General features: G+C 35.3%; 1 protein-coding gene across 1 annotated transcript; it reads right to left on the reverse strand.

The window, feature by feature from the left end:
- Positions 1-1,777: 1,777 nt before the first annotated feature.
- On the reverse strand, positions 1,778-16,686 carry LOC144844293 (G-protein coupled receptor-associated protein LMBRD2B-like). The gene is made up of 12 exons (XM_078701135.1): positions 16,613-16,686; positions 12,505-12,699; positions 11,906-12,171; positions 11,210-11,377; positions 9,246-9,456; positions 8,471-8,772; positions 7,695-7,944; positions 7,143-7,276; positions 6,464-6,572; positions 5,908-6,112; positions 5,622-5,780; positions 1,778-5,165 (listed from the first exon to the last, which is right to left on the reverse strand). The coding sequence occupies exons 2-12, from the start codon at positions 12,676-12,678 to the stop codon at positions 4,960-4,962; spliced, it is 2,184 nt and encodes a 727-aa protein (XP_078557261.1). The 5' UTR covers positions 12,679-12,699; positions 16,613-16,686; the 3' UTR covers positions 1,778-4,959.
- Positions 16,687-18,038: the final 1,352 nt, after the last annotated feature.

The raw sequence follows: 18,038 nt of genomic DNA on the forward strand, positions 1-18,038 counted from the left end.
GACGTTGGTAAGTTTAGCTAAACTGAATAAGCGAAATTAATGTTATAGATTCTGCTAAACGATTCTCCTCCTCACTCTTCGTTATTTTATTTTTAAGGTCAATGTGTCTGGGTTCATGTACTTCTGGGATATCAAAATTGACGTAATTGTCACCATGTTATTTATACTGTCGGTTGGCATTGCTGTCGATTATGCAGCGCATATAGCTCATACATTTATGACTGTGACGGGAACAAGAAATGGTCAGTTAGTGCATTCATACGACCAATTTACACAGACGAGCGGTAACGGTAATAAAAATATAGAATCCAAGTTATTCCTTATGACCATTTCGAGGACAGATATACAGATTCTATGTGGGACAAGCTACGCTGTTTTCCGCTTACCATTACTGCTCGTCGTGTAAATTGGCCTTTATAGTATTCAAAAGTATATATTATGCTTTAATAATTACAATCTCAGTCCTGGTCATAAAACACTTGCCTCTTAAAGCTTGGTTCGCTCTTGGACGCAACGCAAGGGGCGTACACGCAACATAAGTGAGTTGACCAATCACAAGCGACAACTCGTGTCGAAATCTTGGTCAAACTACACGTATGTACTTATGTTCTTGCGTTGAGTCCTTTCTAGTGGAAAACAAGATTTAGCGTCTAATCAATCACTATTAATTTTAAAACGAACGAGCTTAGTTTCGTATCATGTAAGTACCTCTAAGTAGCCTCTTATACATACTTTCTCACCAGAACGCACTTGTCATACTATGCGAAATATTGGTCCAGCTGTATTCAATGGCGGCTTTAGTACTTTCCTTGTTGTCATTCTCATGTCACTGTCAAATGCCTACGTTTACCAAGTGTTCTTTAAAGTGAGTATAAATATTGATTATTATTACTACAATATTTCAAATTAAATAGGCCTATCTAAAACACTAACGATTCACAACAATCCGTTAATATAAGGGGTTTTGTATAGGTTTTCTTATTAGTTGTCGTATTCAGCTTGTTTCATGGTTTGGTGTTATTACCGGTTCTCCTAAGTTGGTTTGGACCATCTCCACTACCTCAATATTTGAATGAAGAGCCAACCACAGGAGAAGAAGCCAAAGCCAAGGGAGAGGAATGTAAAGAAGAACGAGAAGCAGGAGGTGTTGACAACACGGCATTCGAGGTGGAGATGATGTGTCCATCAAAAGAAGACGACCATGTTGATGTGGTAAGCAATGACGACGTTGATGATATCACAGAGAACGCTGAAGTCGCCTGTAAAGACGAGCTCTATATACAACGCGTTGAGGACGGCGAGACAAAGGAGGATGATTCCATGCAGATTGTTGACCACGAAACGAAGACCACTCAGCAGAACGCCGACGATGCCTTACAAGTAGAAGAAATTAAAGATCGTGCCTTATTTCATAAAAGCGAAGTTGAATGTGTAGATGGTGTGGGATATTCGAATAAAGTGGACGATTTTGAGGACGGCGAGTGATGATGTTAATGACCACAATGACGTATCTTGATAACAAACAGACACTGTAGACGATGCCATCCAATTTCTGATAGGTGCAAAACTTTTCTAAAAAGAATATAGTATATTATAATATACAGTATAGTTGATTACATAGTTTATTAATATTTATAGACGCTTATCAATGCAAACACAAAACAAGTACTCGATTCGATTTATGTTTATAATTTATTAAAACCTTCTTGGTATCATATACTACATACCAGTAAACTGTAAACGTGTATAAATATTACGTCAAAATGTACCCTTCGTACAATACCATTTCGATGTACATTAATAAGAATTCAAAACAAATCTAAAAAAAGAACTATTACTTCTATCAATTAGATTAGGTCAACGTAATAATGGTTTACTTCTACATAGGATAGAATCACAATATACAGTACATATAATTACTTTTGCACAATACACTCGACATAAAACTTGTTTACTTATGATCCAACTCTTTCCCGATACCGTACTAAACGCGTTTTACATAAACACGACACAAACGCTTGTGTAGAGAATTTATAGATTCTCTGTATGGTGTGCAAACTTTGTTTTATGATGTATTATAAAGCTCTCTCTACACTATCAAACTTGATGCGACAAGCCCATATATGACGTCATGTTATTACCATATTTGGGCACATCTCACTTTTTTGTCAAACTAATTTGATAGTTTAGACAGAGCTTTAGTTTAGTTAGTTAAGTACCACAACTACTTTCACATAAGTAAAACGCAACGTCCTCAAGGTCACCAAACAAATAGTATACATTTAATTGAAATCAAATTAAAATTACTTTTATATTCAATTCATTAACTTCATCCTCGCTGCCTATTACGAATTAGGAATGATTTGATTTAGAATATTGCACATTATCAAAATGATTAGTTATGTTATTACAGTACGATATATTATCTAAATAGGTAGTGTACTAGTATAAGTGATTCATACAATACTGTATTTATCTTTTAGTAGTCAAGATTTAGAAAACTGACTCATTAATTTAAAACAAAGTTAATGTTTTTTGGGGTTTTTTGCTAAGCAAGTTCGATAGTTCAGACCACAGATTATCCGCAATGTTCATATACAGGGGCGGATTGCAATAAAGGTATTAAGCCTGGTCTTGATATAAAGTTTGCGGTACACCACGTGTATTAGTTCTGAAAAGAACTGTTGAGTTTCTCGACGTTTCGATCAATATACTTTGATCGTCCTCAGGAGTGAAAATGCCTGGTCTTATCCTTAAGCCCTAAATGAATCTCTAGGGTAGGGTGGTCTTATAATTGCAATATGAAATCTAATCCCAACACTATCAGCACCATTAGTCTGCAAAGATTCTAAGCCTCCTCTAGGTCTGTATTAATAGTTTATCTCTTTCTATATGCAAACTTTATTTCTTATAAACCTCATGATATATATTATGTTTATTGCAAACTATATTTTCTAAATAAATATATATGTTTCAAGGTTTGTCTCTCTTATTCAAGCACAGATCTGACTTAAATTTATGGAATCATATTACAAAATTAATAATGTAATAGAAATCAATGTTATCCTACTTCGTTGACATTGGCCTATAATATACAGTAAAGCCAGGATAAAGGGCCAATTTACACAGACGAACGGTAACGGTAAACCGTGTAGCTTTCCCCACGTACGATCTGTATCTATCCTGGGCGGAAACTGCCCGTCCGCTCCGCGGTGTATGTACGTAAATGGTCATAAGGAATAACATAGATTGTATATTATTATTATCTGTGTACATTGGCCTTAAGGGGACAACTTTGGTCTGAATAGGGGTATGGGTTGGCCAAAAATAAATTACACCTCATTAATTGTTTGGAGGAAGATGTCGCCTTAATAGGGGTGTGCCCTAAATATGGATTCCTGAAGGATGGGTTTTACTTCAACAATATATAATTTCATAATTTTATAACATTTGACTAACTTTTATGTAATAATAAACCATCCTGTATTACTGGCAAGTTGCTCACTGTATGAATTAAAAATTTAAAATAATTATAATTATCTTTAAAATTATTTCTTCTGATAATTAAATAATGTGAGACAGATAACTTCATCTTAAGTACATAACCGTATATGGAATAATAACATGAGTTGAATAACAAACATGATTGGAATATCTACACTATACTAATTCTAGCAGTATAATTCTTAATTTAAATCATGTAGCACTGTAATTGATGTCTGCATTATACAATTGTGTAATACATTTCATATACATTACATCTACAGTATATTATATACAGTACAGTACTTAAACGTAGTGAATCAAAAACAATGCGAAAAAATTGCACTAAATGAGATACCGTACAGTACACTGTATTTATCTAAATGAATATTTAAAATGTAAATAACTTGTAGTATCAATTTTAAAGAATTAAAAATTACTTCATGAATCCGTTTTTTTTTAATCATGAGATAAGACATAAGTATTGTTGAATTCATGTGTTTTTAAAACAATTGATAAACTTAGCTAGCACCAGTTAAAGAAAAAGCGATTTTACCACCGAAAAAAAAATAAAACCAGCACTGCAGAAAATGATAGAATAGGGAGTTTTTCGATTTGTGGCAACCTTGGAACTAGCTAATCTTTGGCAGTAAACATTAATGTTAAACTTTATGTAATAATTCTGTGATTTAAATGCATGTACTGTAATCTTAAAAGTAACTTAACATGGCAAATTGTAATTCAATAATAAAAAGAAATACTTGAAAAAAATATCTTATTTTAAATATATTATTATTTGAATGAATCTAAAGGAGGGATTTATTTAATAATTTCAAACATTAATATAATTATTACTGATAAAACTGTGCATTGATGCATAAAATGCAAGTAATTATTATTTAACTTTCTCTAAACACGATAGATTATTTCACCAATATTTGGTGTTATTCTACAAGACTGTGTTGACGTATATTATATTGCTCATATGTCACAGTAAAGTTTGGGTTCGAATCATGATTTCCTAAGCTTATAATTATGTCTTTGTGAGCTGGCAAGGAATACATTCCTACATATTCATTATTATTAATTTAAAAAATCTCCGTATTCATTTAACCCCTTAAAAATATTATAGTTTATATGTTATTTGTTTATATGCTTCTTAACAAAGTAAAAATGTACAAATAATTTAAACACTTCTATACTGTTTTTCAACAAAATTATGGCACTTACTGTCTTTTCTCACATACAACTGGAGTATGTGATGTACCAATACCCAGAGGCTAAGCTCAAATGTCTTCAAATATCATCGTTTGAATTTTCAAAGCTCTGTCTACACTAGCAAACTTTATGTGACAAAAAATGTGCTCATATATGGACATGTTGATGTCATCTCACTACCATTTTTCGACATATCACCACCAATTTTGGGCACATCACATTTTTTTTGTCAAACTAGTTGATAGTGAAGACAGAGCTTTAGATATCATCAAATATTCCACGTGGTTTGCTTTTATGACTGTAACGACCAACACCATTTGATCGTTCATTTTTACCACCTCCCGATGAGTACCCACTAAGCTCGTCTGTGAATTCGGCAACTGTTTCCTCATTGAAGTCAATCGGTTCGTCCTGTCGTAAAAGTTCCACATGGTCGTCACATTTTGGCATTCTTGAATATTTTGCTGAATTCAATAAATTTAAAATTATTAACAGGTAATCTCATGATATAAAATATCTTTAACATCTGCACCGGCATGGTACAGGTGCAAGAATCGAACATCAATGCACATATCGATTGGTGCGTCATTAAACTAAAACAATTATGTTCAATTTGATTTTCAGCGAGACTGTTGGAACAGGTGTGTGAAAGACCAGTTTAGAAAGCTTGCCCTTATTTAAATATTTATTCTTCAATGTTTAGGGCTGAACTATATTTTAGTTTATTTATGTTTACAATGTTTATAACTTATTTTTGGGTAAAAAAGAAAGAAAGAAATGTATATAAAAAGCAAATGGTTACAGTGCCTGATTAAACATTGAAGTTTCTTAATAGTTGGCCCTTCCAAGATGAAACTAGACCCTACCTACCACTTTGAATTTTGTTAATTATTAATAAGTAATAAGGATAAAAACGTTACCTTTATTTGAAAATGAGCCGACACTGCCCCTACTTGTATCACTGTCACTGCCTGGGGCTCTAGGTCTACGTGTGTAATTATCTGCTTTTTGTTGGTATTTTTCTTGGAAATTTTTTCGCCTCAGCTCACCATCTAATGATCTTCTCTGTTTACGTCGTTCTATAAAATCAACAACATAACAATATAAAAAATAACTGGAACTGGAAAAACTTTTCTCCAGCAGCACTGCAAACAGTTAAAAAAAAACCTAACTAAATAAAGTCTAAAATAAAGATTAATTTTATACCTCTTTTGATTAACTCTCGACCCTCAGAAACGTAATCAGTCGTCATATCTCCTTCACCCACAAATTGCTGAAAGCCGAGACAAGATAAACAGCGCCCTCCTAAGTTGAAAAATGTAGCAATACACAAAAGCAATATTGTGATTGGGTAGTAAATGTAAAAGCCATTCTCAAGAAGAGGTAGTACATCAAGATGTCGGCCCATTATCTGTAAAAACAAGTTATTCGGTAATTAGTTATTCAGTTTTTTTAGTTAAATCAGATATATGAAAAATTTACAAAACAGTACATTTAATACTTACACAAGTGGACATCACGTTATACAGTTCTTAAGTTTGGTGTACCAGCTTGTATTATACAGAAAGGGTGGGGGGGGGGGGGGGGGGGTGTGTTTCTATCTACAAAAGGGATTTTTTTCCCACAAAAAGAGCACAAATTGTCAAAAGCTGGGTTAAACATATCATCACATCACAACACCCCTGCCCCTAACCCTAACCCCAGATCTGGCTACAAGTTTAATGTATGTGGATTAAAATATAGATAAAAGGAAAAAACTCACTGATGTGTAAGATGTTTCTATCATGTTATTTTCTCCTGTTACATGCCCATCAAGATGAATAAGGCCAAGGAAGTTGAGACATAATGGAGGAGTCAAGCGACACAACATCCTAAATAATAGATTAATATTTGATTATCATGTTTATCATGCTTTTTAATGAAAAATTCATATCTTATATACAAAAGAAAATGAAAAAACTTTGGGGGGTTTTTATTTAATTTTACAGTACTTATTTGATTTTTGGAAATGTAATTTTCTAAACCTAAATTATGTTTATTTTAGGTGATTCAGTATCTATTGCATAGTTGAGATTATTGCCAAAGGGGAACTGGATTTGGTACTAACATAAAAAATAATGGATTAATATTTGAATAGTTTTATCATATCTTTTACCAAAGCTAGTGATGTGAGCAATCAATATTCTACACGAAAGAGAATAAAAAAGCTTTAGAAGGTTTTTAATTAATTTGACAGTACTTATTTATTTGATTTTTTGCAAATGTAATTTTCTAAACCCAAATTATGTTTATTTTAAATAATTCAGTATCTATTGCATATTAGATTATTACCAAAGGGGAACTGGATTACGTGCTTTCCTATTTAAATTGTGGTGTACTCAATTTACATAAGGGAAGATTAAAGAGGACATATTAACACAGGAACTGAATTCACTACATACATTCCACAAAAGAGGAGGCTATTTTCATCTGTCTGATGGTGAGGAGCTAGGTAGTAGAAATTGAAGATTCTTATCTTGAAAACAGTGTAGTAGGAACAGACACATAAATATGTGATGATAATGCAACAAGCCAGCTGTTAAAAAATTGAAAAAAACTATTGAGAAATACATTGTGTGTGTGGACAAGGCTCAAGGACATATTACACAGACTAACAGTAACGGTAATAAAAATATAGCATCTACAGTATGTTATTCCTTATGACCAGGATACAGTAGATACAGATTCTATGTGGGACAAGCTACACTGTTTTCCGCTTACCGTTACAGCTCATCTGTGTAAATTAGCCTTTACACGGCAAACTAACATTTTTTCTCTACTAAGAGCATAAATGAGTTTGGTTGGAAAATGAGCTTATAAATAAATCACATTATAAAGCTTGATTGTGACTTTAAATGAATTCATAATTCTATACAGAGAGCGTTTAGAAATTAAATGTAGGTAGCTTCATGTTTCAGGAGCTCCAATTGTGACAGAAAAATGTGAAATTTTACCTCAATATAAATATAGTGATAATTCTGTTTTGCGATGTTGATAAAAACAGCAAACAAAGACAACACTGGGTTTTTACTGAAAAATGTCACTTCTGACCAAATGACCATGAAGGAGAAAATGACCAAGACAACGGCTAAAACCTTGAGACAAACAGGTTCAACCACTATTTTCCAGTACCATTCGACTTTTGGTGTGCAGATGTGAGTAGCCCATCCTGTATATTGTGGCTGCAGCGAATGATGGAACTCTCTTTAAAAGAAAACACATTATTTTGAAAAAAATAATTAAATTGACAAAAATAAAAAAATTATCCAAAATATTGGGAGAAAATTGCAATTTATTGGGAGAGTGGGAGATGACTAAAAATAAATTGAATTGATGTCTTTACATCTCATCCAAAGGACGAGGCAAAGAGAGTATAGTAGCTTGCCTAAAGGAAGCAAGCAACATTTTAGTGATATCCCATCCTCTTTAATTTGTATAGAGTTTAGATTTAATTTAAATATGCAGGCACTAAGAAAACCTTAACCACCCAATAATACTGGAAATTAATTAATAATAATGAATGCAGCTAGTAATCAATGCAAAGTTGTGTCTTGACCTTACCAGGTACCCATTTGTACACCTGGGTGGAGAGAGGAAAATTTAAGTAAAGTGTCTTGCCTACGGATACAGGCAATGCGGCGAGCATTGGATTCAAACACATGACCTCAAGATCAGTTCAAAACACTGCGCCACATGCCTTATTAATATATTAATGTTTAAAAAGGTGAACCTTGAGGCACATATTTCATTCTGTTGTATGTCTTCAAGTTTACAAGCTTTTTCCACCATCAAGTTCCACTGGGTTTCTGTCCTACGTTGGCTTAAAATTGCAGCAATGACTTTCTGGTGCAACTTCACAAGATCTTTCTCTGATGGCATCTGGATTGCCCTTCTGTCATCATACTCTTGGAAGTCATCCAGGTGCTTGCTTAGAGAGTCTTGGAAGGCATCAGGACATTTCTCTATAATGGTGTTTACATGTTTACGTAGAGGATGGTTATAACGAATGACATCAGAGGCTTTTCTTATATCCTTCGAGAAAATAAATTTAACTATTAATATCATTATTTTGAAATTAAAAAATATTGAATTGTTCTTTGTTTCCTATCAAGAATGTCTTCTGACATAACTAACTTGTTATGTCCTAAAAACACTGAATTAAAAACATTTATTGATAATATAAATGTTATTATTAAACCTTATTTCAACAGATTAAACATAGTTCATTGGTTCTCTTCCTGCAAAAAGCCAAGGAAACCCCAAATAGATTACATTAGAGATAACCTGATCTTTTGTTCGATAGCCGTGACCTGCAAATTTGGCTCTATGGTGGATGAAATTGGTGTTGTTATATCGTATATTTCAGTGTTTGTTTTATGCTAATACCACAAATTATTATGTAATGATGGTTTAGGAACTTTATTTAAAAAGCATAGATATAAATTACGTTAAGTATTACAAGAAAACAAACTCAAAAACCCCAAAATTCAACTCAATATTTTTACCTCAAGAATATCTTCCAGTTCTTCATCAGCTTCAGATTTTTCTGTGCTAAGCTTCGCAACTTGAAAATAAGTATGGTTCAGTAAGTAGCTTTTACTTGATTCTGCCCAGTATTTCCTAGGTACTTCAACCAAGCCATACCCTAACAGAAGAACCAGCAACAATAATCCCCAAGTATTGCTTGCAGTTATTCCAATAACTTGTAATTGGGCTCTAAAACAAACATAGAATAGAAAGAATATTGTTATTTATAGTATTGTATCACATAGAACACCAAGATGCAGATGTCCCAACTTGAAAAAACCACTATGGACGAGTTAGGTTATCTGCATCGCAAACGCCACATGCACGTCATACGTTAGAATATTGCGCACAGAAAAACAATTATGCCGTTGAAAAAATGTTAGTGTGCTCTCTATTTTGTGTCACGTCTAAGTATATACAGTATACACTATATACTGTATACGTACTACATACAGTGCAGAATAGGTGAAAATAACGGGACCTGCCTTTTCATCCAATTTTTACCATGATGATGTCATCAAAATGAAACACGTAGATAGCAATTTTGGAAGGAAATTATCTGAGCAACAACATATCAACGGGTTGAATAAATTTGGATACGTAGAATATGGAAGCGCGCTCTTTTAAATGTCATGAACTATGACGCAAAATATGAAATTACGACTTTTATAATTGAATTGGCCAAATGATGACGTCATACCATCTGATGTGCATAATTTGTACATGAATTCGTATCTACAATTCAACAGCTTCCAGAAAACGTTTTAATCATGAGTATCACTTTTCATTCTGAAGAGCTATAACATATTGAAATTTATTGGAATGATGAAAATAAATTAAAATGGTAAATTATGAGAAAGATAATTGATTGACCTAGACAATATAAAAATATGGGGGAAAATGGAATACGGATAAGTGGAGATGCGCTCTATTAAATGTGATGAGAGACGACGAAAGAGACAAAAATCCTATATTTTATATTCGAGTGGCCATACGATGACGTCACAATGTCAAATTAGCCATATTGATGCATGATCCGATATCTACAACTCATCAACTTCCAGAATATGTAAAAAAAAATTAAGGTCACCATGTAGTTTAGAAACTATGACTGTTTAAAAAAAGGCATACTTTTGACGATTTTTTTAGTTTTCTCATCAAAAACGTGCGCAAATTGTCCAATTCGAAGTGCTCGTATGACGTAATTTTAATTTGAAATTGTTTAAAAGTTGGTAAAATTACTAGAAAAGGCTAGAAAAACATAATTCAGGCTCTTAGCGCTACGTGCGCATCACGCGCATAAAAATGTGCACGCTCATGGACATTTTTACATGCTTAAAATGACATGAAACGCGTAGTACTTGATTTTTCGCATTTTGAAATTTTAAACGTGCATAACTTTCTGTGAAACATGCCACAGAAAGTTAGCGCATGATATAAATTACACTTTTGCCAAGTTTCAATTTAATTTGTTTTGTAGTTTTCAATTTATGTTAAATACGCGAAATTCATAAAATTGCGCGTAACTTACGCTGTGCGACTCTAAAGTCATATAACAAAGTTTCTTGCACATCTACAGCTACAGGTCAATCTTATGACAAAGTTAATACAATCTTATGTTGGCCAGAATTAGAGATACGCTGCGAACAAAATTCGTGGAAAGAAGAATATGGAAAAAAAAAAAGATCCTGACAATAAGTCAATGCGGATAACCAATTAAATATCAGACCAAAACATAGAGGGTGCTATAATTGTTTTAAAACATAGAGGGAACTACTGTATTTTTAAAAATCTCAGAATGTGGTGTGGTGATTGAAAGATGTTTGTCCTGCAAACACAAGATCGTGGGTTCTAATCTTTCTAGATCATTCTTATTTAAATAAAAATGTTTATTGACCATACTGTAAGATATCTAAAATAAATGTAAAGCAATTATACTTACGCATCTATGTTTAATTTTGGTGAAACAATTACATAGATGAGGAGAGCACCAAATATGACTAAATAGCTACCATACCAAATGAGATTCTCTATAAACGCTGATTTTAACTTTCCCCGTACAGTAAAATCACCAGCACTAGCATAGGATTTAAGCAAAGGTATAACAGCCCTATAATGAAAATATTTAAAAAATCAGATGAATGAAATAAAATTGACACCAATTAAATACAGTCCTTGTTAAGTGATAATGACCCCTCTCCCATCAGAGCTAAATGTATGACAATGTAAAGCGCCATACAAGCTCTTTGCATGACATAGCAACAACCACTAAATGGGCAAACCATCACTTATTATTATCATCGCAATGGGCTAATTGTAAAGTATCATCTTGTATCTAAAGTTAAGTGTTATAACTGCAGGCTTTGAATGTTGTTGTTATTTTTGTTACACACCAAGGATAGCCCACTATAGTCCGTAGACTTGTTTCCAGTGGGATCCTTCTGGTGGTGAATTGGGCAGTACACCGGAAGACGATCCCCTACTCTTTTTTTTGTGTTCTTTAACGTGTACATGAGCCATGTTGCATACGAAACCAATGGCTTAACATCTCATCTGAAAGACGGCAACCTGCAAGTTGGAACACACAGAGTGCGGTGATGGTATTATAAAGAAATATAGATTAAACATTCTAAATCACCATGTTAATAGAAATGTTGTCCAATAAACAATCTTCCATATAATAGGTAGAATATCAGGAACATAGCTCCAGGGTTCCTGACAGTTTACAGCATCTCTGACGGATCGCCTATGAGTTGCATTCGCATCATAGTCATCAGAATTGTTCGTCACCATTGTGCTAATGATTGCTGCTGCTGAAGTTGTTGTAGTTCTTTCATCCTCCACTGGCATGGACGGACTGTTTTTGGTAGAGTCATGATCAGCTTTGCATTGCTGATAAAATGTCTAAGTAATAAACATAACAATCAATATATAAAATAACAAATTTGCTGCAGAAGTAACATATTACTATAACTGTGTTTTTTTTGCAATAATTTAACTTGCCTAGATAATGTACTACAATTTAAATTAATCTAAAAGAATTTTAATATGTACTAGGGTCAGCTTTAATATAATTTGTATCCTGGGTGAATGAAGTTTTTTAACATTAATACCAAGTAGTGAGCCCTCTCTCTCCGAATATAGTTTTCCTTGATATATTTTGCTAAGTACTACACTTAGTTTCTCAGTGCTTTCATTTATTTGTTTTTTTTACGTACATTTTTAATTAACACTTACCGCTGAAACATCAAGTGGAATGAGAAAGATTATAATCAATGAAAAGTACCAAGAGATAAAAGTGATGATGGTAACAAGTGGATGCTGTTTCCTCCAGTTACCATACTTATGTAATAAGTAAGCCGACAACACGAAGATGCAGATAATCTCTACCACCAGCGGACCCACACTCATGCTTTTAATTTGTCACTGTTACTCTAGAAGAAACATAGACATGTTAATTATAATAACAAATATATAATATTTGAACAACCTAAATGGAGAATAAAAATTACCAGCATTATTATAAATAACTATTACTAGGCCTAGGCCTTTTAGTAAGAGGTCCTTCAGTAGTGAAATACCCCTCCTGATAATGGTTTAGCCTACCGCGTGACCCAATGTAATGTGCGTCACTAACGAAGAGAGCAGCGTTTTTTTTAAAATTGGTTTTGACTAGTGACCACGGATAACGCTTACCGCTATACCAGGTACACACTAGATATAGATATTTGCCTTACGTATTCCACACCATGGATTAAGGAATAGAAGGATATGCATCAGTTTGAGATCAAAACTTCCATGACTCTAGCCGACAGAGCGCGGACCGCCCACAATGTTACAAAATAAACACAGTTTAATTAACCGTCGTTAACAACGAAACGGTCGCATGCCTAATATATTTTTTACTGCACATGATCAACAACCTTTAACCTTGTTGGCTATGCTTTCGCGCGCTCTTATATTGCTGGCGCGATTAATATTTTATATTTTTAACGCTAGCTGCTATGGCGACGATCAAAACTTTATGCGACGTACAGTATTTAATATTACTTTTCTGAATTCAAATTAAACCATCTCCCAGAAATATTACAAGATTATTAATAAATGTAATTACAAGATTAAATACAAATTGTTTGTAAATTGTAGTACCCTTTGGGTTAAAAAAACATTAATTTTGCCATGTTTGCGATTGATCTACGCTAATGTTTTTATGACCTTAAAGTAGCATTTTATGACCTGTAGTAGCCCTACATCTGAGACAACAACTAGTTGTTGTCTCAACCTACATGTACAATTACAAAATCAGTAAGGATACTAGGCCCAGGTCTTCTAGGCTTACTAGAAAACCCTATGATTTGCCAACATTGATATAGGCCTATAGGTAGGTACAGTATGCCTATTGGCAGGCTAATCTTAAGTGTAGTAGCTACAGCGTGTAAACATGATCTATATACTCATCGTTGTCTACTTTGTGTGGAAATAATGATACAGTAATAGACAAAAGGTACTTTTATGCTTGTTTCCCTTGAGTCTACTTTTCAAAACGAAACGAACGCTAGAGAGTAGTAGAGTCAGTGGTGACGTATCGCAACTATACATAGCCAGCCAATTCCGGATCAGGGATCGCAGTTTTCATACAATTAGGCCTGGTGATTGGATGTGATGTGGATGAAATAACCACATCGATAATTAAGGAGATTTATGAAACCACTGCTTAGCCATATATTAAAAACATGTTTGTTGTACTTGAGACCACAAGACACGGTAAAAACATACATGGTCAAATGCATAATTTAATATTCTATAGATTAACGCAATTTTGAATGGCAGGAGGTGACAGACCAATATGATAATTCAAATATAAAAATTGCATATTTTATTAATATTACCAACTACTTAAAATTACCGGTCGTAAGAAAGTATACTTTTCGTAGTCCGATTGTGATGAAATTAAAACAGAATTGTTCAACAATATATTGTTGAGGTCAATTAATCATCGACGCAGACATGTCTACATGGCTACGTTTTGTTCTCAAAAAATGTAACAGTTGATTCGCAGCGTTCTATAGAGGGCCGCGGTTAGAGAGCGTGTTTTCTTGATTGTCAGCAGTGCTTTAGTATAGACAAGCACGTTGGAAAATCGTTTAATGTCAACGGCGATGCTTATCCTTCTATTTCTTAATCCATGTCCACACTAAAGAGACACCACGAACCGGACAGCAAGTGAGATGCATTCTACAAGGTTGAACAGAGCTTTCAAGTCAGCCACTCGTCGGATCGGGTTGCAGATTACACTCCCCGGTATGTCTTGTGGAAAAGATTAAAACATATATTAGTGCAACGAGCTGCTGGGCGATGAGCACTAGGAAATTTCCCCATTTTGGACAAATCGGATTTCTCTATTGGACAGTTTCTCTATATTGGACACAGCACTTCTCTATTCCGGACAGAAATGTCCCCATTTTGCACAAATCGAATTTCTCTATATTGGAAAGTTTCTCTATTTTGGACACAGCACTTCTCTATTCTGGACAAAAATGTCCCCATTTTGGACAATTGGGACAGTTTCTCTATATTGGACACAGCACTTCCCTATTCTGGACAAAAATGAACTGTATGAATTCGTCAAAATGCTGTTAGTGTTTGGCCTATCCAACTGACCGGTTACATTCTCCTGTGCCATGGGGTTAGTACTACGGGGGTTGGTATGGGACATTGTAGCATTCCTTGACAATATCGTCGTGCTGGGCAAAACCTTTGAAGACCATCTAAATAACTTAACCAATGTCCTGGGTAGATTTAGGAATGGCAACTTTAAACTAAAACCTGTTGTACCGTCTGACTGAGAAGGGAGCCCAATTTAGAGAGGACCAGCAGGTCGCTTTTGAAACTCTCAAGAATGCAGTGGTTCAACCTCTTGACTTGACATGACCGAACACAAGTGATGAATTCATACTGGATGTGGATGTACCAGATCACGCCATCGGTGGTGAACTGCTGCAGGTGCAAGAGGATAAGAAACAAGAAATCGCCTACAGTAGCATCCGGCTCACCGCTGAACAATGTAACTACTGCACAACCCGTAAGTAGTTGCTGGCCTTTTTGTGTAAGAACCAACCACCGCAGTCTGACTTAGTTCCTGAATTTCAAGGATTCTCAAGGGCAGCTAGCTCATTGGATGGAGGATCTCAGCAAGTACACCATGATGGTACTGTAGTTGAACATCGAAACCGAATTGTTTAGTTCTTTATGTAAAGTTTTACAGATCCACAATCTGTAAATAGAAATGTAGATCCAAATCCACCTATGGAGATTAGCACAACCAATATCAGGTTGACGCAGCAGCAGGTTGATGGGAAGTGGTGGTCCTTGGAGGAGCAAGAAGAAACTGACTGCTCAACAAGCGACTAGCGACTGCTCAACGCTGTACTGTACCACCACTATACTAACTGCGGAGGTCAGTGAAGACGTTGTCAGAGTGGAGACTGCCATTGGCCCGGTACCAGAGCACAAGCCATCAATCGCAGCAACATCTGACCAATAACCACAGAGGAAAAATCTGTGTGTGTATCCAGGATGTGACTACCTTGCGGTACATAACATGTGGAGGCATGTGTGGGTGCAGCACCCCACAAGATGCAGACCAAGCTGTACCTGCTGCAAAAAAATGCTACAGAAATCATGGGGAGATCTGAGGCCATATAGGCTGTATAGAGGAGATACATTGCCTTTGGCGAGACGGGTACGATGTGAGGATTGGGGTACACCAAAGAAAGACATGCCTTCTGGCCAACTCTCCCGACTGAAGGCCTTGGTGCGCTCCAGCACTACCCGGGTGCTCGGGGAAATTGGTCTTGACTACTCAATATCTGATTGGTTTCCAGGAGATGTTGCGCTGCCTTCTCTCGCAGGGGTTCTCGTCAAGACATCACCTAGCGATCTGCCTGCACCTGAGAGGCAGCCGCAATTATTTTTGCACTCAACCAAATTACAACACAACTCACTTTTTTTTTAAATTGTTTTAAATTCAGAAATAAATTAATTTTTAATTAGGCCTAGACTAGTTTATTTACAAGGCCATGCCTAGAAAATATCTATAACAAATGTAATATTAAAAAGTGATAGGCTAGGCCTAGGCCCGCCCCGGCTACCCTACATGCACTGGACACCAGCTCTCACTGGCTAGGCGATCTAGACCTCTCTAGAGACCAAAAATCCTTCTTTAATATTGAGAGAGAGGCTAGCCTACTAGCCTACCACTCGCTCTAGTTTTTGCAGTTACTTTAATATATATCTGTATAAATTTTAACTTTAATCAACTAAAATGAGAATAAAGTACACATACCATTTAAATCAAAAGTTATATTCATTTCGTAATAATATGAAATTGCAGTTTAAAGGATCAAAATAACACAGGCTCACTTGCTTCTAGTAGTCAAATCAGCCTGCTGTCACACGAAATAAAGAAATACAACAAACACAACACGTCACACTATGGAACGCCGTCACTGCCTTCTTTGGCTCTTTTACCATTCGGCTGGCTCTTTCACCATTTACGGCTCTTTCACCACTTTTACCATTACGTTCGGCACTTTTACCATTTCATATGGCTCTTTTACCATTTCATATGGCTCTTTTACCATTTCATACGGCTCTTTCATCGTTTGGTGCTTTTCTATTTAACCCTTTTACCATTAATTTTACGTTCTGTCAGTGCTTTCATCATTCAGTGCTTTTACCTTTCGGCCCTTTTCACGTCTCAACAAATATGACCCTTGACATCAGGTCAACTGAGAAAATGTGACTGCTGCATGGAGCCTAGTCCAACTTGCTCAAACTTGCCCAAGTACACGCGCGGCACACCAAGTCCTAAGGCAGGAGGTTGTTTCCACCGTACCCCACCACCACCAATAGGTGAAAAATTGTTCAACCAATCAAAACTTTTTCGATTCGTGTGAATATATTCTATATTTTATACACTGTCTCTGTCTCTATATGCCTAACCGCGTATTTTTCACCTATTGGAACGACCTGCCTCGGACTCAATGTCGCGTGTGTACTTGGGCAAGTTTGAGAAAGTTAGACTAGGCTCCATGCAGCAGTCACATTTTCTCATTTGACCCGATGTCAAGGGTCATATTTGTTGAGACGTCAAAAGGGCCGAAAGGTAAAAGTACTGAATGATGAAAGCACCGAACGTAATGATGAAAGAATCGTATGAAATGATGAAAGAGCCGTGTGAAATGGTAAAAGAGCCGTATGAAATGGTCAAAAGAGCCATATGAAATGGTAAAAGTGCCGAACGTAATGGTAAAAGTGCCGAAGAAGGCAGTAACGGCGTTCCATATCACACTCGATCCTGTGTCTGGCTCCTGTGGCTTGGTTTTTTTGTTGTCAAAAGTGGTTTGATGATCAGAAAAGACGATTATTGTATTGTGGTGGTACGGAGTGGTGTATGAGGCGCCATGCGCAGCAAAAATGTCACGCAAAAATACAAGTGGAAATTTTAAAAGTACTGTGTAATTGACCAAATGAACATTTTAAAATACTATGTCTGATTTCTTAAAACGTACTGTGTAATTTTTAAAATACAAATGAACATTTTAAAATACTATGTATGATTTCTTAAAACGTACTGTTTATGTGTAATTTTCAAAATACAGGTCTGATTTTCGCCTCAAACGTACGGTAGTCTAAATGCAATGTTTAAAATGCGACGTCACTCTCAGTTAGACATCTCTAACTGAGCGTGACGGATCATTCCATTTTTT

This window comes from Antedon bifida, chromosome 6, assembly GCF_963402885.1.
Source record: "Antedon bifida chromosome 6, ecAntBifi1.1, whole genome shotgun sequence".
NCBI classification, from domain to species: Eukaryota; Metazoa; Echinodermata; class Crinoidea; order Comatulida; family Antedonidae; genus Antedon; species Antedon bifida.